At 41.4% G+C, this 26,203-nt stretch overlaps 1 protein-coding gene across 2 annotated transcripts; it reads left to right on the plus strand.

Annotated features, from left to right (window-relative positions):
* The first annotated feature begins 311 nt into the window (after window positions 1-311).
* On the plus strand, window positions 312-24,436 carry MGST2 (microsomal glutathione S-transferase 2). 2 transcript variants are annotated; one of them, XM_037830698.1, is made up of 5 exons: window positions 312-451; window positions 4,047-4,146; window positions 21,214-21,284; window positions 23,618-23,699; window positions 24,181-24,436. In XM_037830698.1, the coding sequence occupies exons 1-5, from the start codon at window positions 394-396 to the stop codon at window positions 24,311-24,313; spliced, it is 444 nt and encodes a 147-aa protein (XP_037686626.1). In that variant the 5' UTR covers window positions 312-393; the 3' UTR covers window positions 24,314-24,436. The 2 variants fall into 2 exon arrangements, with proteins under 2 accessions (XP_037686626.1, XP_037686625.1); XM_037830697.1 differs by having other exon boundaries at window positions 358-463.
* The last annotated feature ends 1,767 nt before the right edge of the window (window positions 24,437-26,203 follow it).

Genomic DNA, 26,203 nt, shown 5'->3' on the forward strand with positions numbered 1-26,203 from the left:
GATAGGCCATCTGCTCTCCTGCTTTGTACCTAGCAATAAAAACTCTTTCTCTCTTTGAAACCCCGGTATTCCAGGAATCGGTCATTTGAGCACATTGGGCAAAAAAATCCACCGCCTTGGTCCGGTAAAATAATGAGGGAGATTTTCTAAAAATAAGTTTAGGACACAAGTCCTGGCAGGATATACATCTGTGATTGGCAGCCCAGAGCTACCTATCTTCTTGATTCTTGTTCCAGGCAAAGGTCAGTCGACCGCTTGAATCATTTTTTTTTAGCTTCTCCCCAGCTTTGTTTACCTTATAAGGAAAGCCAGCATTGCAAAGTTGAAAGTGCCTCCCTTATCTTCCCCTCCCTTTCTACAAGCAGTTCAGGAAACAGAGCTTCCGTGTGAAAGATGGCCGGGAATTTGATTCTGCTAGCTGCGGTCTCGCTTCTCTCAGCCTGTCAGCAATGTAAGAGTCACGGTCAGTGAGTGAGTGTGTGTGTGTGTGTGTGTGTGAGAGAGAGAGAGAGAGAGAGAGAGAGAGAGAAAGAGAGAGGCCCCAAGGGTGGGGGTTGTGGGCACAGCACTGTTCTCTGCTTTTGGATTTCCTCCTTGTCCTTGGCTGGGGGTTCTCTGCAGGGCCGTCTCACCGTAGCCATCGGCCCACTGCCTCCTTCCGGGGACAGGCGGGGATTTGGAACAGTCCAAGGATTAGTTCTTCCAACTGGGACGTTGTGGTCCTCAATGCCCAGTGATTTGTTGTAATCTGTGGTTACAACCCACAGCTCCCATTCAAACGACATTTCCTTCAAAATGTGTTTTCCAAAAGTAAAACTGTTCCTGCTTCTAAACCATTGTTGTGCTTTTTAAATTAACGTGTCTTCTTAAATAATCTTCATATGGCAGGTATGATTATTAGATTAAAAAAATAACTCCCACAGAAATATAAGCTTCAGATTAAATAATTAATTCTAAATTTTAAAACATCTTCCCACTAGGAATATTCTGGATCCCAATTGCCTGGTGAAATGGAGGGCTTTTTCTCCATGGGAGTCACATTTGCTTAATTCATATTATCCTACTTATGATACTGATTTAACACCCTAAGTGGAGAAATGGGTCTGAGCACTAGTGAGCAAGACTTCCTTTGAAGTGTGCCTATTCCCTTGTTTTTGCAGCGTGTCTGTACCAGGAAATGGGACAGAGCGGCACACTGCTCGGGTTGCACAGATGGCTGGAAGCATTAAGGCCTCATGGTGAAAGACTGAAAAGCCAGGCCTTCTCACGTACAAAACCTCTTGCCCAGCCAGTCCGTTCAGTGTGTTTGTGAATATATTATACCTTACGACACACATGTTGTGGTTTGAATCACAATCTTTTCTGGAGTGAAGCAGGATGTTTATTACTGACTAGAAGCACTTAGGCCTGAAGGAACCATCCTGACCCCCCGGCCCATTAGATCTACATGTCGTAGGCTCTACCAGACCTGTAGGTCCTCATCCCGGGACGGCAGAGAGCAGGGGAGCAGGTCCACGAAGGCCCCAGGCTGACAGAGGTTCTGTCATCCTCACAAACGGGCTTTGGTCTGCTGGTGCTTGCAGGGGATTGTGTGAATGGGAGGCCAGAAAGCCAAGGGGCTGGATGATGCAGGTGGGTGGGAGTGAGAAGTCAGGAGAGGAGTTTGAGATAATGGTGGGTGGTGGTGGACAGGGAATGTTTAATATTGGGGTGAAAAAGAGGGAGAGAGAAGGAGAATGAGTCAAAAGACAACTGTTTTGCTGGCATTAAGAACCAGAAAATGCTGTTTTTGCAAGTCCCCTGTCTGATGGTGTTTGTTTCCTAGCTGCTAGAACAAATACCAAACAATGGGCTGTTTTGACAACAGGAATCTATTGGTTCACAGTTTCAGAGGGTAAAAGGCTCACTTCCTCCCAGGGTTGGAGTTTTCTGGCACTCTTAGGGTTCCTTGGCTTTTCACACGGCAGTGCACATGGTGACATCTTGTCCTTTCTTTCTGGGTCCTGTTGACTTCCAGCTTCTGGCTGCTCCCTGGGCTGCTGCTTCTGTGTCCAATTTCCTTTGATTAAAGGACTTCAGCTGTATTGGATTAAGACACACCCTCATTCAGTTTGGGCACACCTTAACTAATAACACTTCCAAAGGCCTATTTACAAGTGGGTTGGGATCTGAACAAGCCTTTTTTGGAGGCATGATTCAAATCCCAACTGGTGTTTACGGAGATGGAACAGTGTGTCATGAGAGAAGCAGCTCAGGTTTTGAAGCCAGAAAGACCTGTATCTGTTCAGTCACACACCAGCTGGGTGTCCTGGTCAGGACCCTTTGCCCTTCAAAGTCCTCACAGAGGAGGGTTAAACAGGACCCTGGGTATGATGTGCCTCCCAGGGCACCTGGCCCCGGAGCTGCTCGGCACTGCCAGCTCCCAGCCTCAGCTGTCTTCCCCGCAGAGGAGGAGCTTCTGCTGGATGGAGAGGCAGCCACACACCACACGCTGAAGCAGGTCAGCTGTGGCTGGGTGGGCATTGTGGGGGTCTGATTTCCTCTCTCCAGCAGACGTGCTTCCCCCTGGAGCAAGTTGGGGGAAGAAGAACGACAGGTAAAGCATAAGAGAATGATTCTCAAGTCATTTTTAATCAACTCATAAGAAGGTAAATAAAATTGAAACTCTCCAGAAGAGGTGAAATAGCCTTTCCACACTCATCATGTGTCCCAACACCAGTGGTTTATCTGAGGCCCCTGATCTGAGAGAACTGAAAAGAGCTTCCACCGCTATGGGCTTAGCCAAACTGAGTCCCTCTCCTTGGGGTGAGTAGAGGCGGGATTCCAGCTCCTCCACGGGTAGGAATATTCCATTTACTGAAGCTCATTCCTCACAGACAGGTGCCTACCAGGTACAAGTAACAGCTTAGAGAAAGCCGGCACTCTTAAATTATTCACAGCTTCACCTTGACGCTCCAGGCTCTTGGGCCATCCCTAATTTGTAAAACTATGAGCACACTTCTTGCACTGTTTCCATTTTATTGTCAGAAATGAGAAACCTTACTAAATGTTTTCTCCAAGGCTGAGCAGCACATTAAAAGTCATGGTAACAGCAGTGTCCAGAATGGCCAAATCCCAGTTTCCTCCTCAATAGACAAAATACCCCTTTTTGGCTCCAACTGGGCCCAAGAGCTGTGGCCTCTCCAGACTTAGGCTGCCCTGAAAAGATTTATCCCAGGGCTGAAAATGATCCAGGCCCCTAACCCACCCTTTTCTTAGCCTCTCTCTCCTCTCTCAGTCTCCAGGAGATGCAGCCATGGTTTGAATCAGAAAGAATCCAATCCTAAGCGTTTTTCTAACACTAAAGATGTTCAGCTACAGCTTTTAAATCCTAAACAACAGCTTGAGGGAGATTAGGGGAGAGCAACAGTCTGCTGTGAGAGCCCCTACTAAACCAGGTTCAATATTTACTGTCTTCTTTGTTGTAGGGGAGATAATATCCTGTTTCAGGAGAACACACATCACCCTAATAGTGTAACGCAATGAAAGACTGAGGCTACCAACTTAGTGCAGTTTTAAAAGGCACCAATGTTTTTAAAACATTAGCAAGTAGGAAATGGGTATTGGGGTACTAAAATTAAGTGAGATGGGGAATAATGTGGGAGAGCTGAAACTGGAAGAAATAATCTCGAGGGAAAAGAATTGACCCAGAAGTTAATTATGGGGCTAAAGGAGGGAGATGAGGATAGAGGTGAGAACTACTGAAGGTTCAGAAACTGATGAAGGAGGGAGTGTAGATTTGAATGTGAAAGAGGTCCATGGAAATAATCACAAGATGAAAGTGATCCAGGTCATCAGAGATTGGTAATCCAATTCACCTTCTGTAGAGCTGATGAAGGAGAAAAAAGTCAAAACTATTTTTATCTTTGCTCTCACTTGGTATGGCCAGTCTTTTTAATTGCATTCTGATAAGTGTGTAGTGGTATCACACTGCAGTTTAAATCTGCATTCCCTGAATAACTAATAATGTGCCACATATTTAACAAAAAATTATTCTTTACTTGCAGTTTATTTTGCTGTGCAGGTTGGAAAGGCAAGATTGAAATACAAAATTACGCCCCCAGCGGTCACTGGGTCACCAGAGTTTGAGAGAATATTTCGTGCACAGTAAGTTCATAGTAGAATAATTCACTAGGATATTAAGATTTGGGGGAGGAAGGTTTCTGAATGGAGTCTCTAGGTTTCTACCTAAGGACAGGGTGATTTTACAAAGCCTCTCTGGTCAGCCCTGCTCCATCTGGAAAGCATCTCCCACTCCTCAGGAATCTTGGCCTGCCACATACATCCACTTCCTGCCTACGGGGAAGAGGTGTGGAGAAGACCCTAGGTTCATTTGCAATATCCAAGTATAACAGACCACTCTCCATGACCAGAATCTGTCCCGCAAGTCTTGAAGCTTGAGGCAGCCAGTACACAGGGTCTCTACCCCCCATACTACAGCTCCAGCAGTGTGTGTGCATTCTGGGCTGAGCTCCTTAGAGGGCCTACTGGGCATCTCTCAGTCATGTTCTAGAGGGCAATGTCATCCAAAATCCCCTTCCAGGCCCCCAAGAGTATAATGGCCTCAACTTGGAGAGTTACGTTACCAATTTTCCACCTTTTGTATCTTTATTTCTTCCTCTCCACTTCAAAACAGAGGCAGGTCAGTATTATCCTCTGCCCATTTCTCCAGGAATCATTTCCTAAAATCAGAAATTTGCCAGAAGAAATCTCCTTTTGCATGTATTTCTCATGTTTTAGATCACTGCGTGCTGCTTGCTTTTCGGATCTGCACAGAATGTTCCACTATAAACACCACAAATTTGTCTGCTGCAAGTCGCCAGGTCTCCCTTTATATTTCATCTCCCAAACTAAGTGCTGTAGAAAACACTGTGTGTATTACTGTTTATACATTGCTGGGTTCTTTCGTTAGGGCCTTGGGATTTTCCATCTATGACCATGAGTGAGTTTGGCCTGTACTTTTCCTTTCTCATATGGTCCTTGTCTAATCTGGGTATCAGGATTATCCTAGCCTCACAAAAGGGGCTGGAGGAATCACCCTGCTCTGTCATTTTCTAGTAGAATTTTAATGTGGTTGGAAGAGTGTGTTCCTTCAAAGTTGTATAGAATTTGCCTGTGAAATGATCTGGGCCCAGTGTTTCTTTGTGGAAAAATTTTAAGCTATGGGATTTTACTTCTTTAATAATTACTGGACTAGTCATGCTTTTTATTGCATCTTGAATCAGTTTTGTCATGTCATAGTCCTTGAGCTGAGATCAGTGGTCTTTTATCCATTCTGCTGCTCCAAGGAGAATTTCTCTCTATTCTCAGGCTTGAAAATGTGGCTGAATATCACTGTTAGTACAAGAGATAGTTTTAAGAGCTGCATAGACCTGATTTTAGGTAACACTGAGCAACATGGTGAGAAAGTCACTTCCGTTTCGATTATCTTTGAGTCCTTATCAAGTGGAAAGTATTGGTTTGCTGCTAGGCTGTCTCCCACTTCAAAATTAATATTTATTTTTATCAGAATGATACATATACATGGTTTGAAAACAAATTAGGATTATACTCTTATAACAATAAATAACTATCCCCTGCCCCCATCTCTCTCAGACACAATCCATCTCCAGAGACAACCACTTTCACCCCTTTTGACTACTATTTTTAAATGCTATGCTTTTATTGCTATTTATTGATTCACAAATTTTAGACAATGTCAATTGACTTGTTTTGGTAGAAGAAAGAAGTTCATGTTTCTCTGCCTTCTTTTTTCTTTACCTGAAACTTCTAGTAGAGATATATCTCTTCGTTGAGTTAAATCAATAGCCAATCTTTATATTATTATGATTAAGTAAATAGTGCTCAAAGCTGAGTTAAATAGTGTACTATGATTACAGTTACTTCTTGTGTGATTTTTTGTTTTTCTGGAGTTAGTAACTGCTTCTTTGTTTGCTTAGTTTCATCCCCAAATCTTAAATAAACTGAAAATCTCCTCTCAATACATTCAAATGTATTAGGTAATCTGGTAATACTGTTTTTTTAAATTTATTTGGTAACATGTATGCAAAACAAAATTACCATTTTAACCACATTCCTGTGTACCATTCAGTGATATCAATTGCATTCACAATATTATGCTTTCACCATCATCTACTGCCATAACTTTTTCATTACCCCAAACAAAACACTGTACCTTTCCCCTTTCCCCTATTCTTATCCCCTGGTAACCTGCAATCTACTTTCTGTCTCTATGAATTCTAGATATTTTATAAAAGTGAAGTCACACAATATTTGTTCTTTTGTGTATGGCTTTTTTTCACTCAACATGACGTCTTAAAGATTTATCCATGTCATAGCATTTATCAGAACCTCATTCCTTTTCGTGGCTGTATAATACTCCACTGTATGTATATACCACATTTGTTTACCTGTTCTCTTCATAGACACTTGGGTTGCTTCTATCTTTTGGCTATTGTGAATAATTCTGCTATGAACATCACTGTGCAAATATCTATTTACTACCTGTTTTCAATTCTTTTGGGTATGTATCTAGAAGTAGAATTGCTGGGTCATATGGTAATTTTTCTGAGGAATCTCTTTTACATTCCCATCATCAGTGTACGAGGGTTCCTATTTCTCTGCATCCTTGTCAGCACTTGTTATTTTCTGTTATTTTTTTTCTTTTAAATTATAGCCATACTAGTGGGTCTAAAGTACCAACTCATTGTGCTTTTGATTTGTATTTTTCTAGTGGTTCACGGTGTTGAGCATCTTAGATTTCATGTGCTGTATTGGTCAGTGAATATCTTTGGAGAAATGCCTGTTCAAGTCCTTTACACATTTCAAAATTGGATTGTTTGTCTTTTTTTGTTGTTGAATTGTAGGAGTTCTTTATTTATTTTGGATAGTAAACTCTTATCAGATACATGATTTTGAAAATTTTTCTCCCATTCTGTTAGTTGCCTTTTCACTTTCTCGATAATGTCATGGCATTTGTATTTTGAGTCATTTCTGCTGGGGACTTCCATCTTTCTGCTCCAAGGTAGATTGTTCTTTAGGCCTGCTGCACAGCTGCCTTCCTTGGACTGCCTTTCCCCGTCCTAGGAATTTTTTTTTTTTTTTTTTTTTTTTAGTAAGAACTTGAGTTTATTCATTTGTGAAATACATCGTCAGACTGGCTGACCTTTTTTTTTTTTTTTTTCCATTTTTATTGAGACTGTTCAGATACCATACAATTATCCAAAGATCCAAAGTGTACAATCACTTGCCCCTGGGTACCCTCATACAGCTGTGCATCCATCACACTTAATTTTTGTTCAATTTTTAGAAACTTTTCATTACTCCAGACAAGAAATAAAGTGAAAGATGAAAAAAGAAAAAAAGAAAAGGAAACTCTAAACCTCCCCTATCCCTAACCAACCCCCCTCAATTGTTGACTCGTAGTATTGATATAGAACATTTGTTACTGTTTATGAAAAAATGTTGAAATACTACTAACTGTAGTATATAGTTTGTAATAGGTATATAGTTCTTCCCTATATGCCCCTCTATTATTAACTTCTAATTGTATTGTCATACATTTGTTCTGGTTCATGAAGTGATTTCTAGTATTTGTACAGTTGATCATGGACATTGCCCACCATAGGATTCAGTTTTATACATTTCCATCTTTTGACCTCCAACTTTCCTTCTGGTGACATATATGACTCTGAGCTTCCCCTTTCCACCTCATTCACACACCATTCGGCACTGTTAGTTATTCTCACATCTTGCTACCAACACCCCTGTTCATTTCCAAACATTTAAGTTCATCCTGATTGAACATTCTGCTGATACTAAGCAAGAGCATCTACATTTCTTCCACAAGGCAGGAGGGAGAGTCAAAGAAGGTAGAGAGGCAAAAGAAAGAGGAAACAAAAAAATGACAGCTAGGAAGCAGCAAAAGGAAAAATAACCTTAAATCAAAGTAGAATAAAGAATCAGACAATACCACCAATGTCAAGTGTCTAACATGCCTCCCCTATCCCCCCCCTTATCTGCATTCACCTTGGTATATCACCTTTGTTACATTAAAGGAAGCATAATACAATGATTCTATTAGTTACAGTCTCTAGTTTATGTTGATTGCATCCCTCCCCCAATGCCTCCCCATTTTTAACACCTTGCAAGGTTGACATTTGCTTGTTCTCCCTCGTAAAAGAACATATTTGTACATTTTATCACAATTGTTGAATACTCTAGATTTCACCAAGTTACACAGTCCCAGTCGTTATCTTTCCTCCTTTCTTGTGGTGTCTCACATGCTCCCCACCTTCCTCTCTCAACCGTATTCATAGTTACCTTTGTTCAATGTACTTACACTGTTGTGCTACCATCTCCCAAAATTGTGTTCCAAACCACACACTCCTGTCTTCTATCACCCTGTAGTGCTCCCTTTAGTACTTCCTGTAGGACAGGTGTCTTGTTCCCAAAGTCTCTCATTGTCTGTTTGTCAGAAAATATTTTGAGCTCTCCCTCATATTTGAAGGACAGCTTTGCTGGATACAGGATTCTTGGTTGGTGGTTTTTCTCTTTCAGTATCTTAAATATATCACACCATTTCCTTCTTGCCTCCATGGTTTCTGCTGAGAGATCTGCACATAGTCTTATTAAGCTTCCTTTGTACGTAATGGATCGCTTTTCTCTTGCTGCTTTCAGGATTCTCTCTTTGTCTTTGACATTTGATAATCTGATTATTAAGTGTCTTGGCGTAGGCCTCTTCATATCTCTTCTGTTTGGAGTACGCTGCGCTTCTTGGATCTGTAATTTTATGTCTTTCATAAGAGATGGGAAATTTTCATTAATTATTTCCTCTATTATTGCTTCTGCCCCCTTTCCTTTCTCTTCTCCTTCTGGGACACCAATGATACGTACATTATTGTACTTTGTTTCATCCTTGAGTTTCCGGAGACGTTGCTCATATTTTTTCATTCTTTTCTCCATCTGCTTCTTTGCGTGTAGGCTTTCAGGTGTTTTGTTCTCCAGTTCCTGAGTGTTTTCTTCTGCCTCTTGAGATCTGCTGTTGTGTGTTTCCATTGTGTCTTTCATCTCTTGTGTTGTGCTTTTCATTTCCATAGATTCTACTAGTAGGTTTTTTGAACTTTTGATTTCTGCCGTATACATGTCCAGTTCTTCCTTTATAGCCTCTATCTCTTTTGCAATATCTTCTCTAAACTTTTTGAATTGATTTAGCATTAGTTGTTTAAATTCCTGTATCTCAGTTGAAGTGTACATTTGTTCCTTTGACTGGGCCATAACTTTGTTTTTCATAGTGTAGGTTGTAATTTTCTGTTGTCTAGGCATGGTTTCCTTGGTTATCCAAATCAGGTTTTCTCAGACCAGAACAGGCTCAGGTCCCAGAGGGAAGAAATATTCCGTATCTGGTTTCCCTGAGGGTGTGTCTTAGAAAATTGCTCCACCCTTTGATGGCTCCGGTCACTGTGCTTTTCTGCCCAGCAGGTGATGCCTGTTAGCCTATAATTCTTGACTGGTGTGAGGAGGTATGGCCGTGTTCCCCCAGGCTCTGGGGTCTGGTTCTGAATGGAAAGGGCCCCACCCCTTTCCTCCTAGAGAAGACAGACCCCTCAGGTGGAGGTCATTAGCATTTCAATGGTCTTGCTCTCTGCTTGTGCTGTCTCCACCCTTCCCCGAGTCACAGCCCTGGAAACTGAAAATGACTGGGGCTTTCTCCACTGAGCCAAAAAAGAAACAGATAGTTCCGTTCAGACCCAGTCCAAGGCAACCCTCCAGCTCTCCCAGGTCAGTCGTCACCCAAAGCCTCTGTCTGTTTTTTTGGGATGCATACCTGTAGTGAGCAGTTCACACTCGCTACTTAAAACCCCAGTTGGAGCTCAGCTGAGCTGTATTCACTTGCTGGGAGAGAGCTTCTCTGTGGCACCGCGAGGCTTTGCAGCCCGGGCTATGGGGGAGGGGGGTCTCCCGACCTGGTTCTGCAGGTTTTACTTACAGATTTTATGCTGTGTTCTCGGGCATTCCTCCCAATTCAGGTTGGTGTATGATGAGTGGATGGTCTCGTTTGTCCCCCCGCAGTTATTCTGGATTATTTACTAGTTGTTTCTGGTTTTTTGTAGTTGTTCCAGGGGGACTACTTAGCTTCCACTCCTCTCTATGCCGTCATCTTGCCCGACCCGGCTCCCATCCTAGGAATTTCTCTTGCACTTTCTTGATTTGGATCACCTGCTTTCAGAATCTCATATCTTCCTATTTTTTAGTTTTCTCTCTTGTTGTTTTGGTGGAATGTACTCTCCAGAAGCTTCCTGAGAAATGATAAATGATAGAAACAATTTTGAGACTTTACATGTTGCATTCATTCTATCCTCACAGCTCATTAATGAGTTGGCTAAATATATATTTCTACAATAAAAATTTTTACCCTCAGAATTTTTAAGAAATTATGCCATTAATTTCTAGTTTCTACTGATATTGAGATATTCCATGCTATTCTGATTCTGGATCCTTTGTTTGGAAACTGTGGAAGCTTCTAGGATCTTAATTTTTATCACAGTGTCTTAAGATGTTAGTGCTATGCTTAGTGAGAGACTCCTTTTACTTACTACGCTGAACCCTACATGGCCCTTTTTCACAGCCTGAACACTCATGTCCTGTTCTAGAATATTTTAAAAATATTTTTCGTTTCCAAATTTCTTCTTTTGACTGAGCAACAGAGCTTTTAGAGGCTTTACTCAAATGCCAGGTGATTCCTGTTTTGCTGTCTCTGCAAATTTAAGGAAGAGGCACTAGAAAGAGAATGGGAAACTCGCCGTGCGTGAGTGGGGCTTACTGAGTGGTCAGCCTCATTAAGGGGTGATTGGTCAGGAGGCAGCCTTTATTCTGAGGGATCCCGAGATGTCTTATCTATAGGTTATCTCTCAGGGATCATTTAGTTTCTCTAGAGAGGACTCTTTAAACCTGTGGAGGGTGAAGGGTGGGATAGGTATAATAGTTTGACTTCTAGTATTCTGGGAGCCAGGTAGGAAAAGGCAGGATGATTTTCGTCCCTGTAGTATGTAGATTCTGTTTTCAGTACAGAATTTTACCCCTACTCTCCACCATTCCTGGAGTCCCCCAGGGGCTCTTCAGACAATAAACCTCCCATCTCCTGCAGCAGTGGGAGTCGGGGTGGAGCTCAGGGATGATGGGTGGGTGTGGAGGTCCTCCTTATACAATCTCTCAACTAATGCTCTTGTTTTCAGCCTTTGGTCTCCAAGGTGTCCCCAGTTCCTCAGCCTCTTAGGATTTGGGATAAGGACTGCTTCCATGTTCACTGGTACTTCCTCCTGCAGGCACAGAGGCTTTTAGCTTTCTGCACCCGCCAGCTCCTCCTCTGCCATGTGCTGTCCTTCCTCAGATCCAGCCGACACCTCTCTCCCACTGTGGGTCTGCTCTGTTTCTCTGTTCTTGGTGACTTTACATCTATTTTTTATTCTTTTACTGGCATTTAGTGAGGTTTCAGGAGGGTGAGGAACTAAACATGGGTTTGTTTTGCTGTGTTTGAAAGGAAATCCTCTTCATATGCTCTCAACACCTCCCAACACTAATCTCCCCCCATTTCAACAAGGGCTTTTGGCAATCAATAGTATCTAGCTAGACTTTATTAACTTGCTTGTTTTCATGGGATTTCATTTCATACTTATCCTTTATTTAGAAAATGACTTTCTTTCTCCATTGGTAGTGATATAAAATTTCATTTTTCCTAATTTGTTTGAGTAAAAAAAAAAATAGTTGATTTATTGAAGAATCGTAAGTGGTATATGGAGAGGCTAAAATGTTGATGGTGACATGTCAATGCTTTAAGTTTGGGATACACTGCCCTCTTCGTAAAAATCACCACAGGAAGAAATTCCACATCTTCCTATTTTGTCTTTCATAATCTGAAAACTTGGTGGGTGTTGTGCTTTCAGCCGGTTAAATCCTGGGGGCCACTTCTTAGATCTACATCCTCCATTCTAGAAGTTTCCACAGATTTGGTTTTCTTTCAAGTTATTTCTCTTTCCTTCCCCTCTATACTTGGGCTCCTCTTGTCCTAGGGCAAAAGCTGCATATCATTTCCAAATGTTTCTCATAAGCTGCTGCTTACAAAATTGGCATACAAATCCAATTTCCTTGTTAGAAGTGTTTTATTTGATTAGTTATGGAAGAATGGAGAGGGGTTAAAAATAATAAGTAGTGATTGGGGTTGTGGGGTGGGGAGTGGAGCCATAAAATACCTTTAAGGGCACATGGTAGTTGTCCTGGGTTCTCTCTGAAGGGTGAATGGAGAGGGCCCTACCCCCTTCTCTGAATTTCTTCTTGGATATTGCACAGTGCTAGCCCAGTTCTTGCCTCAGGTTCCAAGGTTTAGGACGTATCTGGACAAGTAAGATTAGATTTGTTGTCAGTGAAGCCATTTAGACTTTAGCCAGGGGTAGTTAGAGCAAGATGCCCTGGGATGACTAGTTCTTTCCCAGGCCTGCTTGGCTGCCTGCACTGTCTTCAGTAAGGGTCCCCTGAGTTCTGCAAATCCTTGGGGAGGAAATGTGCTTCTGGCTCTCTTGGCTTCACCGGGCCAAAGTTGTGCAGTCCCTTCAGGCTCCCTTGAAGGTCTTTGTGGCATTGGCCATAACAGAAATGGTGCTTTCTTCCCCAGTCCCTTCCCTCCAGCTGATTTTGCCCTAAGTATAGCCTGGAAGCTTGATATCATGACCAGTTCTGCCTAGCTTGAGGTCTCATCAGCAGTCACCCCAAGTTCTCTCAGACTGCCCAAGTGAGGCGTTTCCCTCACTGAGGCACTAGTAAGTACCTGTTTCCCATCCAAAGGTCCCCTCAGGTTGGGTATTCAATTGCCAAGTGGAGATGATTGCTATGGAGCCCATCCTATAGCTGGGTACCAGCCCAGGGCTCTTTTTCCAGGAATTCAGCTAAAGGCAGAGGCCTTATAGAAGACTATCTCTAGAGTTATCCTAAAGGGTCTAGGAATCCCAAGTGAGAAAGACTCTCAGTGACGAGTTTTTCAAACTCTGGCCACCTGCTGTAACCAAACAGCTTCTGTCACACAAGCTGGGGGAAATTGTAATGCCAGGGAATCTCCAGGTAGCCGGGGGACTAGAGCCAGTGGAAATCTGGATGAACTGCAAGTCTCACTCCCTCATCTGCTGGTCAGTTCCTGGTCACCAGCACCGCTGAGTGGGCTGGGGGTGGTGGTTAGATTCGGGCCCTCTTGTCACCAGCAGCCACCTCGGTAGCCTTTATCCCTCCCAGAGTACTGGACAAGGAGCAATTTAGATAACCATACATCTTTAAAAAAAGATTAACTCCAGCAGCCTCTCATCCCCAAGACTTTTCTAAGCATGTTAACCCATTGCTCTGACCCCCAGACACTGTAATAAGCTAAACGATTTCCTGGGGCTTGGAGCTGGCAGGTGTAGGCTGGGGCATCGCCACTGACGGTGACAGGAGCTTGGGGCAGGGTGCAGCCCACTGCTTCAGAAGGACAGTCACTAAAACAAAGGAGAACAAAAAGGACCAACAAAAAACCTGAAAGAGGAAAGCCTCCTAAGAAGGCCTTGTCTGTCTTTTATTTTTTTAAAAGACATCGTATCACGAACAAGGCCTTAGAAATGTTCTATGACTTATCTGAAAAAAAAAGAAGGCCTTTTGGGCTTGAGAGAGAAAACAAGGAAAACAGAGGGGATGTTGTGGGGTCTTTTTCCCCAGCCCAGCCTGAGGAACTGTTTAGTTCCTTAGTGGAGAGCAGCCTAGAAGCTGAAGGACCGTCTTCGTGAAAGACCTGGAGAGTTTCCAACATAAGCGGGGACATGCCTCAGGTGACAAAAGTGACAAAGCTGAGGAGAGCTTCCTCTGCCACAGACCCCGGAGCAGCCCTGGGTGATTGTGGAAGACACTCCAGAACCTGGGGAGGGGGCACCCCGTGTCACAGAGGGCACTGCAACAGGGCCCCAAAGGCCTCCTTCATTTTTCAGAGGAGCCATAAGCACACGTATCAGCTTATGTGGACAGACACCCAGCGAGGCCACGTGCCAACAGGTTCTGCCCTCCGCGGTGCAGTTTGGGCTTGGGAGGACTCTCTGATGCTGTTATTATCTCTCTGTCTCCAAATGCCAAACCAAGGCCACTACTTCTGTGTGAAGAAAAACCTCTAAATAGTTAGGCATATATGAAGAATGAAATGAGCTGCTTTTGGAGATGCTAATTTCCAGCTAATTTTGAATTAAAATGTATCGTGGAAAAACTTAACCCTTTAGCACAACATCTGAACGTGATTAATCTCATTGAATGGTATACTTGGGAGTGGTTAAGAGGACAGTTTATGTTGTATATATGTTTCTGTGATTATACATAAAAAGAGCAATTAAAGAGACAATAGCAACTAAGTGCAGTACATGAATCTGGATGGAATCTAATAATGGAGGAGAAAAGCCTCAAAAGGACATTATTGGGGACATATGAAAAAATTGGAATATAGTCTGTAAGCTTTATATCAATGTTAAATTTCTTGAACTTGATAACTGTACTTAAGATAGTTACGTGAGTGAATATCCTTGTTCTTAGAAAATGTACATGGAAATGTTAGGTGTTCAAGGAATATGATGTATACAACCTACTCTCAAATGCCCAGAAAATAGATAGATAGATAGGAAGATAGATAGATAGAGGGATACATAGAATGATACAACAAATGCAGTAAAATGTTAAAATTGGTGGATCTGGGCCTCTGAGAGAGATTTTTTTGAGTTCTCTACATGGGTTTTGTATTATTTTTGCAACTGTCCTATAAGGCTGAAATTATTTCAAACTAAAACGTTTTAAGAAAAAAAAAAACAGAACTTAAATTTGGAATAAAAGGTGTATTGCAAGATTGAATAAAAAGATAGTACAATTGTACTTTGTTTCCAAAAAGGGTCATATACAACTACGATGAGGGTGGAAAGAGTAGAGCATTCCTCTGCTATTACCCTTTTACTTCATGGAAAATAGTTCTATGAATTTAACTAAAAAGAAGAAAATGTTGGGAAGCTGTTTATTTTTTACATAGCTGTAGTGATTTTGAGCATACCATTTTTAAAATTATCTTTTCACTTAACCTCACATAGCAACTTACAAACTTAAAAAGAAATTAGTAAAAAGGCAACCATCAGAATAATACCCCAAATAGGGAATAGCAAAAAGAAAAATCTCAGTTATGTTTCTGAGCAGTAAAAAGTTGTGCCAAAAGTTTGTGAGCGCATCGATGTTGGGTTCTAGACCAAACATTCCTGGCATCAGTGACCCTTGAGGCCTTAAGGACAACAGTAAGAAACTGAAGTGGAAAGCACTTTTGCCTTCCCCTTCACCATTTCTGATTTTCCAGGGGCTTGATGATTACTCTCATGGCCCTCAGAGGCTGTGTAGGTGACCTCACTGTTGTCTTTGCTGGAGGGATGAAAAATTTCCACTTGTGCCTCAGGACTCCTCCAGCTATGATGTGTATATGAGCCTCGAGTGTGTTAGTTATACAGTTTTCTTACCCAGCTTTTTTTTTTTTAATTCACTTTTATTGAGATATATTCACATGCAGTGCAGTCATATAAAACAAAGCATACATTCAGTTGTTTACCGTACCATTATATAGTTGTGCATTCATCACCAAAATTAATTTTTGACATTTTCATTACCACACATACAAAAATAATAAGAATAAAAATTAAAGTGGAAAAGGACAATTAAAGTAAAAAAGAACACTGGGTGCCTTTTCTTTCCTTCCGCCATTTTTCTACTCATCCATCCATTAACGAGACAAAGGGGAGTGTGGTCCATGTGGCTTTCCCAATCACATTGTCATCCCTAAGCTACATTTTTATAGAATCGTCTTCAAGATTCATGGGCTCTGCATTGTAGTTTGACAGTTTCAGGTATTTACTGCTAGCTATTCCAATTCATTAGAACCTAAAAAAGGGTTGTCTATATTGTGCATAAGAGTGCCCACCAGAGTGACCTATTGGCTCCTTTTGGAATCTCTCTGCCACTGAAGCTTATTTCATTTCCTTTCACATCCCCCTTTTGGTCTAGAAGATGTTCTCCATCCCATGATGCTTGGTCTAGATTCCTCCCTGGGAGTCATATTCCATGTTGCCAGGGGGATTCATTCCCCTGGTTGTCAGATCCCAGGTAGGGGAGAGGGCAGTGATTTCACCTGTCAAGTTGGCTTAGCTAGAGAGAGAGGGCCACATCTGAGCAACAAAGAGGCATTCAGGAGGAGGCTCTTAGGCACAATTATAGGCAGGCCTAGCCTCTCCTTTGCAGCAACAGTCTTCCCAAGGGCAAGTGCCATGGTAGAGGGCTCAGCCCATCAAACCACCAGTCCCCTACGTCTGTGAGCACATCAGCAACCATCGAGGTGGGGTAGCCCAACATCCCTGCATTCTCCACCATCTCCTCAAAGGGCTGTGCATATTTTTTTCATTTTTTTTTATTAACTCTTTTTTTTTTAAATTAACTATATAAAAAAAAAAATAAAAAAAAAACAATAAAAAAACATTTCAAACAAACCATAACAAGGGAGTCCAACATGTTCCTTCTCTACACCAAGAAAATAACCTAATATAGCAACATTTCTGTGAACTTGTTCCTACCATACCCATCAGAAATTAACAAACCATAGTCATTCCTGGGCATTCCCAGAACGTTAAGTTTACCCACAATAGCTTATCTGTTCTTATTAGGTTATTGTTCCCCCTTCATTAATTGCTCTCTATTGGTAGTTCCCTTGCAGTCTACATTATAAACCATTTACTTTAGGAGTGTGTTGTTTAATCTCCAGGTGTTTGTGAATTTTCTAAGTCTCTGATGGTTATTGACTTCTAATTATATCCCATTGTGGTCAGAGAATGTGCTTTGAATAATTTCACTTTTCTTAAATTTATTGAGGCTTGTTTTATGTCCCAGCATATGGTCTGCTCTGGAGAAAGTTCCATGATCACTAGAGAAGAATGTGTATCCTGGTGATTTGGGATGTAATGTTCTATATATGTCTGTTAAATCAAATTCATTTATTCAATTGTTTGGGTTTTCGTTTTCTTTATTGGTCTTTTGTCTGGTTGATCTATCTATAGGAGAGAGTGATGTGTTGAAGTCTCCCACAATTATTGTGGAAACATCCATTGCTTCCTTTGGTTTTGCCAGTGTTTGTCTCATGTATTTTGTGGCACCATGATTGGGTGCATAAACATTTATGATTGTTACTTCTTCTCATTGAATTGCTCCTTTTATTAGTATGTAGTGGCCTTCTTTGTCTTTCATAACATCCTTGCATTTAAAGTCTATTTTACCTGAGATTAGTATTGCTACAACTGCTTTCTTTTGGCTGTAGCTTGCATGAAATATTTTTCCATCCTTTCACTTTCAATTTCTTTGTGTCCCTGTGTCTAAGATGAGTCTCTTGTATGCAACATATTGATGGTTCATGTTTTTTGATCCATTCTGCCAATCTATATCTTTTAATTGGGGAGTTTAATCCATTTACGTTCAACGTTATTACTATGAAGGCATTTCTTCAATTAGCTATCCTATCCTTTGGTTTATGTTTGTCAGATATATTTTTCCCCTCTCTCTCTTATTGTCCTTTAATGAATCAATATTGAATCTCTTTAGTACTGAACCTTTCTCCATATCTCTCTCTCCTTTCTTTGTTTCTCTGTCGGTAGGGCTCCCTTTAGTATCTGAAGTAGGGCAGGTCTTTTATTAGCAAAATATCTCAGCATTTGTTTGTCTGTGAAAAATTTAAGCTCTCCCTCAAGTTTGAAGGAGAGCTTTGCTGGATAAAGTATTCTTGGTTGGAAATTTTTCTCTCTTAGAATTTTAAATATGTCATGCCGCTGCCTTCTCGCCTCCATGGTGGCTGCTGAGTAGTCACTACTTAGTCTTATGTTGTTTCCTTTGCATGTGGTGAATTGCTTTTCTCTTGCTGCTTTCAGAACTTGCTACTTCTCTTCAGTATTTGGCAGTCTGATCAGAATATGTCTTGGAGTGGGTTTATTTGGATTTATTCTATTTGGAGTTCACTGGGCATTTATGCTTTGTGTATTTATATTGTGTAGAAGGTTTGGGAAGTTTTCCCCAACAATTTCTTTGAATACTCTTTCTAGACCTTTACCCTTCTCTTCCCCTCCTGGGACACCAATGGGTCTTATATTTGGGTGTTTTATCTTATCTATCATATCCCTGAGGTCCATTTTTATTTTTTCAATTTTTTTCCCTATTCTTCCTTTTGTTCTTTCATTTTCTGTTCTGTGGTCCTTGAGGTCACTGATTCATTGTTCAGCTTCCTCTAATCTTGCACTATGAGTATCCAGAATCTTTTTAATCTGATCAACAGTTTCTTTTATTTCCATAAGATCATCTATTTTTTTTTATTTACTCTTGCAATTTCTTTTTTATGCTCTTCTAGGGTCTTCTTCTTGTCCTTTATATCCTGTGGTATGCTCTCATTGTTTGTCTTTAGTTCTTTGATTAATTGCTCCAAGTACCGTGTCTCCTCTAATCTTCTGATTTAGGTGTTTGGGTTTGAGTTATCTATATCATCTGGTTTTTTCATATGCTTCAAAATTTTCTGTTGTTTTTGGCCTCTTGATTTGCTTTTCTTGATAGGGTTCTTTTAGGATATGTAGGATTAATCAAAGCCTTATCTCTAATTTGTCAGATCTATAGCTTGGTGGCATACACTTTCTCTAATTAACCAGAAAGTGGCATCCACGAGTCACATATTCCCCTCAAGTCAGTTCTCCCCAACTTTGTCTTTGTAGTGTATGGGATCTGAATCTTGTGGGGTCCAACTGGGGCACCAAGTTTGGGTGTGTTTTTGGTGCTGTCCACCCTGAATGTGGGGCGTGTGTCTGAGTGGTTAGGGAGGGAGGGCAGCTATAATAATCAAACCTCCCAGGTGTTCCTGGAGATTTAAGGCTGTTGCAAGAGTCTAAACCTTCAGTTCAGTCTCACCACAGCTTGTTTCTGCTGCTGGCCCACAAGTCCTTGGTATTGGCGTATAGTCCCTGGGATTTCCGAGTGGGTCCCTCTTCCAAGCTGTGCCCTTCTAGGGCCTCTGCTGAGGGAACATTGTGCTACATCACAAGTGTGTGCTATCCCTCAAGGGAAGTTCTGAGCCTCCAGGCTGTGTAGGTGCATTCCCAGCCTTCTGGAAAGGATGGCTGAATGGGGTGTGTTAATTTCCCCCTTTTCGTACAGCTCCACCTTCCCAGCTCGAGGACAATTAGTTGTGGGTGTGTGAAAGTCTACTGTCCATGCCCGATATTGTGGCATGTGCACATGATGTTGGAAACACTTCCTGTCACACTGGGTTTTTTTTTTTTTTTTGGTGCAGCTCTGGGCTGTGGCGCTGGCACTAGGCAGGAGTGTTCCCAGCCCACCAGGAAGACGGCTGCAAGGGGCCTGGTTATTTTTGCCTTTTGGATCCTTGCTCCAAGACAGTTAGCAGCAGGTGCACGAAAGGCTATCTTCCACACCAGATATTGAGGCGTATGCACAGCCTGTTCCTGCCGCACTTCACTGTGTGGTTCTTGCCACCTTATCTGCCACTGCTTTTGGGTTTTTTAAAAAAGAACTAGTCTGCCTCCAAATGCCAACCCACGATTTCCCCACACCACAGCATGGCTGCCAGATATTCAACAGGCTTACTCACTCATTTCAGAATGCAGACTCCAGGTTTCACCAAGTGCACGGTCCCTGTGGATTTAGCAGACCTTGTCCAGCTGGTGCATTGCTGGAACTGATGTTCTGGGTCACTTTCTGGCTTTTATCTAGTATTTTTCATGGAGGTGTTTTTTTGCCCTGTCTCTCCTAGCCGCCATCTTAGGTTCTTCCTCTTACCCAGCTTTAAGAGCTGATCGAATTATGATTGGGAAGCTTTTCTTCATGCGGTTGAGGCCTAAGCTAATACAGTTGGGCTGACCCATTCACAATTACCTGTGCAATTATGGAGAATGATGGAAGAATTAGGTTTTGTCATTATGCTTGCTTTCTTTCTCCCTCCCTCCCTCCCTCCCTTCCTTCCTTCCCTCCTTCATTCCTCCCTCCTTCCGTCTCTCTCTCCCTCTTTCTCTCTCTCTCCTTTTTCTACTAAGAAGGAAAAGATCACTCAGGTGCCCTGGATTAGAGGTCACCCAGATCTTCAACAACTGGCATCAACTATTTCTGGGTCAATTGCCTCATAACCTTAAGTACTCAAGCTTTAAGGCCTGAGGAAGGATGTGGGGTCATTTATAATCCTGCAGACTGTGATTCTTCCACCAGGATCTACTCAAGACCTCTTTACAAATGACATTACAGTTCTTTATGGTTGGGAAATTGTCCACAAAGAGCTCAGCCTATAATCAAGATCACTTGAGGGGCAGAGCACAGGAAGGGGGGTGAATATAACTCATCCTTTTTTCCTTTTCTTGGTGCAGATAAATTAACTATAGTTCCCAGAGACCTGTTCCCTTTTGCTGAAAATAGTATCAAATTTTCCCTTGAAGTTTTTATTAATAGAGGCAATTGACTTTGACATTAGGACAGAACTTTGGAGTCCAAAGAGTGACGAAATCTACCTTTGATTCTCTGTGTGGCAACAGTGAGCTTGGGCTCTCAGGCCTTAGTTTCTTCCTCAGTAAAATGGGAATGAAATATCCTTGTTCATTTACCTCAGGAGGTGTTACCGGAATTATTTAGAGACCATTTTTCATTTAATGTACTGAGTAACTTCAAATAGAAGGCAATAGATGTGAGGGAGTTTGGGAAAGAAATCCATCAATATGAATTGAGTTATTTTCTAGGTTTTTTAGATAAGAGACAGATGGCCTTTAGGGCTTAGAAGTAGGACCATCTCGAGGCCTGTCTTTTGAAAAAGAGCCAAGATTCATTTCTACTCCTGGCAACTTACATGTAAAAAGTGTGATTCTCAACCCTGCAGTGAGATTTAAACAGTGTTTGAGTCCTACTTTGAAAGATCCATTCAGGATGTAAGGATCATTTAAGCACTTCCTGTAAATTCTTATATTATTTTTGTAACAATAGACTGGGCATTCAACTCTAAATGAAAAAAACTGGTGTTTTCGTTTTCTGGTTTTTCATAAAATAACCCATGACTTTATTTTTTTCCTGTAGACAAAACTGTTTAGAGTCTTACCCCATATTCCTGGTCACGTTCTGGATGGCTGGATTCTATTTCAACCAAGGTAATTTTAAAATACAGTTAATTCTGTTCTGATGACAACTATGGTGCTTACAATTCTTGTGGTTCAGATCTGCAGGCATGCACCTACTGATCCTGGAAATTATTTTAAACAAAATAAGCAATATGTAGGTACAGCAAAGAGAACTGTTTTGCAGATAATGCTAACTTTGGCTTTGTTCCAATTTAATTCAAAAGTTATTGTTTTAACTTGGAACAAACTGTATGCTGGGCATTCGAGGATGAAAATGACATGAACTTTGTCTTCAAATCTAATAGTCTAATTGTAATTTAACTACAAGAGCCAAACCCAGAATTAACAATTCACCTTAAAAATTATAGCTAATATTTCTTGAGCATGTACCATGTGCCAGGTACTGTTTTAAGTTTTATACATATATGATCTCTTGTATGGAATTTATAGGATTAATATCCCTTCATAAGGTAGATTCTTTAATTAATTCCTAACTTACAGATAAGGAAACTGAGGTATGGAGAGATTAAGTAATTTGTTCAACTTGGCGTTAACCAACACTGGAAAAAATTAGCTTTCAAGTACAGAACAGGGCTGACAGGTATTTGTTCCAATCACCCATATACTTTTTTCTTAAAAGTTTCCTTCTGATAAGGGACTCATTCTCTGCCATTTGACCCACTGGATTTCACCGTGATGGGTTGAATTAGGCCGACTGCCTGTCAGGAAAGAATTCTTGGGTATCCTTTCTTCTTAATTTTCTTTTCATTCTTTCTCTTCCAAACTAAATTGCCTAACTTTTAACTGCCCTGAACAGTTCTCATTGGATTTATTGGAGCAATTCATTAGATGGGGTTTGCAAAGCTGCCGGCCTGCTCACAATGTTTAACTTCTTCAGACCCCAGGTCGTTGGAGGAAGTCATTCTCATCCTTCAGGCCCCAGACAAACGTCATCCCCTCAGGGACGCCAACCCCTACAATTTCCTGCAGGCAGCCTCCTCCAGTCTCTCCCCCAATTCCTGTCTGCCCGGTCCCTCTTCATTTTCTTCACAGCACTTTCAAGTCCATCATTTATTCTTATTTTTTTCTGTTTGCTGTCTGTCTTTGTTGATAGAATACAAACTCTATAAAGGCAGAGATTCAATACTTGGTTTTACAAATAGTATAAATTAAAAGAAAAGTTTGTGACCAAACAAAATAATGAATTTGCTTTTATTCAGCGTACCCGAGTCCCACAGATAAACTCTAAAATGTTTACAAGAGAGCTCTGTCAATTTTCTTCTGTGAGGTGCAGAGGAAAAGGTAGGGAGAACATTGGTATTTTTCTTTGGCTAGGATGGTAGAACATCTGCCTCATTTTACGTTTCTTTTTTAGAGATACAATTTATATATAGTGAAATGCACAAACCCTAAGAGACCATTTGGTGAGTTCTGACAAGTGTAAATGCTTGTGTGACCCACATCCTTATCAAGATATAGAACATGATCTCCACCCAGGAAGTTTCCTCATGTGACCCCCAGCCAGTCCTCATCCTCTTTCCTTCCAGAGGCAAACCCTGTTCTCATTTTTCCATTGTAGTTTAGTTTTGCCTGTTCTAGAACTTAACATTATTGGAGTATACACTAAGTATACCCTCTTGGGTAATGCTTCCTTCCCTTAGTAAAATGTCTTTGAGAGTCATCATGTTGTTGCATGCATCCGTAGTTTGTCTTCACTGTTGAGAAGTATTCTGTTGTGTGATGGTACCACCATTTAGTTGTCCATTCTCCTGTTTGATAGACTTCTAGGCTGTTTTCAGTTTTGGGCTATGATGAACAAAGCTACAGTGAACATTCTTGTACAAGTCTTTTTATGGGCATATGCTTTCATTTCTCTTGGCTAAATACATAGGAATGGAATTGCTGGGTCAAAAGGTAACTGTATGTTTAGTTTGATAAGAAAATACAAAGTGGCTGTACCATTTTGCATTCCAACCAGCAATGAATGAAGTTTCTTGTTGCTCCACATCCTCACCAACATTTTGTGTTGTCAGTCTTTTTGATTTTAGCCATTCTGCTGCGTGTTCAGTGGTGTCATCTAATTGTGGTTTTAAGTTCTAGTTTGCTGTCAACTAATGATGTTGAAAAGTTTTTCATGTGCTTAGTGGCACATTTGTGTATTTTCCTAGGTGAAGTGTCTATTCAAATGTTTCGCCCATTTAAAAAAATTGAGTTGTTTTTCTTTTATTACTGAATTGTAAGCGTTCTCTATATATTCTGGACACAAGTCTTTTATCAGATGCATGTTTTGTGAATATTTTCTCACTTTTCACACTACATTTGAAACACTGCCATCATATCTTCTATCTTTTTTTTCCCTACAGGTTTTGCTACTGTTCTGGGGTTGCTGTACATGTACGCCCGTCACCACTTCTTCTCTGGATATTCACAAGCTGCTGCAAAAAGGTAAGGAGGACCCAGCAATTGTGCATTTAGGCAGAGAGTAGCAGGCTGGACTCTGGATGAGTTCCCCATTTCTGAGAGGTATTAATAGTCCTGATGGTTGTGGTTGCAAAAGTGATCCATGTTGCCCGAGGCCAAGTCTTGCCAGGCCATACACAATTAGGAGTGAGATGGGGAAATATAAAACCGTGCACTGTGTGCCCTCCTTGACCACCATGCGTTAAATCCTTGCAAAAAAGTTTGCACTGTTTCCAAAAAGTTTCCAAGGAAATAATCCTGCCCAGTCTAGAAAATCTTCTGAATGTTCAAAGAACATTAACTTCTATGGCCTGGCATCTCGTTTAATTTATGTGATGAATCAAAATTTTCAAGGGCAAAAAAGTGCATATTCTGGGCATTGTCAACAATGAGCTAATCATGCAAGGGCTCAGCTTCATCATTGTTGCCCAGTTAGTCATTTCTTTCCCTTGTATCCACCCTGCAGGGTCATTGGTTTCCGGTTGAGTCTGGGGATTTTGGCCCTGTTGACAGTCCTAGGCACCCTGGGGATTGCAAACAGCTTTCTGGATGAATACCTGGACCTCAATGTTGTCAAGAAACTGAGGCGGTCCTTCTAACCCTTTTTTTCCTCCCTGTCCCTTCATGCCGGTCAATGCTGTTTCCACCCTGAAGGTAATATGGTATCACTTGTCAAATATTAAAAATTCTAAAAATTCTAAAAATAAATTGTTTAAAGTAAATTGGTCTTTGTTTTCCTTGAGATGGCTTTGTGAAAACACACCCTTTAGAGAAGACATTTCCTGTTTCATTGTTTAAGAACTGAAATTGGCTCTGGGAGAGAGAGCCGTATCATCAGAAGTGGAAGCGTGTTGACCCTGGTTTTAGAAGTGTGTGCAGAAGACGGGACTGCTGGTGTCAGGACAAAACAGCCTCCCCCAGGAGCCTGGCTTTCTGTGGGCCGCCTCCAGATCCCGCCTCTGAGAACCCCTTCCCTCCTCAAGGAGAGTCCCAGACAGATGCTGAGAAGGCAGCTGGGTCCACTTCATTAGTTGCAGGAAAGCAACAGGTGGCTGGCATGTGGGGGAAGACATGCAAAGACAAAGAGAAGCCAGACAGGCTATGACAATGTACTTTATGAAGAAAACAGGAAAAAAAAAAAGACATATTTTCAAGGAACCATCAGGAGACCAGTGCTAGGTGCTTGTTGCCCTGGGCAGGGGAAGGAGCCCCCGTCTCATAGCTGTAGAGTCTGGACTGAGTTCCCCTGCACATGTCAGGTCGTGGGCTTTGGGGCTTGGGGAGTGGGCTTTGGGGAGGAGGCTCTTCTTCCCTTGAAGAATCTACCTTAAAGTAAATTGGTCTTTGTTTTCCTTGAAATGGACACTTTCTTCATCTGTAAAATAGGAAGGATTCCACATCCCAGTTTCCCGGGGCCTTAGGAAAATGGAATTGTGAGCATACACAGCACATTTTAACGTCAAGAAAAGAGTCCTCTGTCAGTTTTTCCAAAGAAAGTCAGACAGCCTTGAATCTTGTGTGGGCATCGACAAGAAACTATTTACTGGGACTTCTCTTTTTTTGTGGGTACAGAGGAAGGTACAAGGGCTATGAATAATAGAAAAAGATATAAGGGCATTTAAATACTAGTGTTTCTGGAATAAGAAGGGAGAAGACATAACCTCCTGCATTCCAGACAACAGGATGAAATACCCCACAGTACCACTAAGAATGTGTTGGCCTGGGAACGGGGATACCTGGATACCAATTCCAGTTCCCGCACTCACTGGCTATTTGACTTGGAACAAGACACCTCATCAATAAGAGGTACAGTTGACTCCAGAGCCAGACCGTTGCCATCCTGTTCTATTGCTTGCTGCCTGTGCAACCGCAAGGCACTTGTTTAGCTCTCTGCCTCAGTGTTCTCTTAGGTAAAATGGAGCTAACACTTGGTCTAAAATGCTGTGATTCCATGATCCTTTTACCTTGCATTCTGATCAGTTATGTTGACTTGTGATATTTTAGTGGTTTTATCCATGGAACACCAGGAAAGAAGGGAGAGTGCAAATTATTGACCCCAAAGCATAGTAACTGCATAATCACACCTTTGGAAGTGAAAAGAAAACAACTTTCCAAATCTCATACCAGGAGATTTTGAAACAATTTCTGTTTTACAACTAATTTGGGACTATATAAAATACATAAACTGCGCAGTTTGGTTAAACAAAATGTGGGAAAAGGAGCCTTCAACAGTGGTTCTAGAGGTTCTAGAAAAGAAAAAGGTGAAGAAGAAATTATTGGCAGTGCTCACACACGTATGGCTCAGCCTTTTATGCTGATTCCAGCACTTGGTTCACCTAGAATACCCTCTATTGTGGTGATGACTGCACCAAGCTTTAAGAGTTTCACATCTTAAAACGTTTGAGCCATAGAATTTGTTTCTTTTGTTCTAATTCCATTGCCACCATGCAACCTCTTGATTATTTTAATTTCTATTAGATTTGACTATA

The sequence above is a fragment of the Choloepus didactylus genome, chromosome 3 (genome assembly GCF_015220235.1).
Source record: "Choloepus didactylus isolate mChoDid1 chromosome 3, mChoDid1.pri, whole genome shotgun sequence".
Classification (NCBI taxonomy): domain Eukaryota; kingdom Metazoa; phylum Chordata; class Mammalia; order Pilosa; family Megalonychidae; genus Choloepus; species Choloepus didactylus.

Excerpts from the sequence above, each read along its gene's own strand:
- MGST2 (XM_037830697.1), top strand. The coding sequence starts at position 394 with ATGGCCGGGAATTTGATTCTGCTAGCTGCGGTCTCGCTTCTCTCAGCC. Across the intron at positions 4,147-21,213 it reads GAGAGAATATTTCGTGCACA|ACAAAACTGTTTAGAGTCTT; the intron begins GTAAGTTCATAG and ends TTTTTCCTGTAG. Across the intron at positions 21,285-23,617 it reads TGGATTCTATTTCAACCAAG|GTTTTGCTACTGTTCTGGGG; the intron begins GTAATTTTAAAA and ends TTTTCCCTACAG.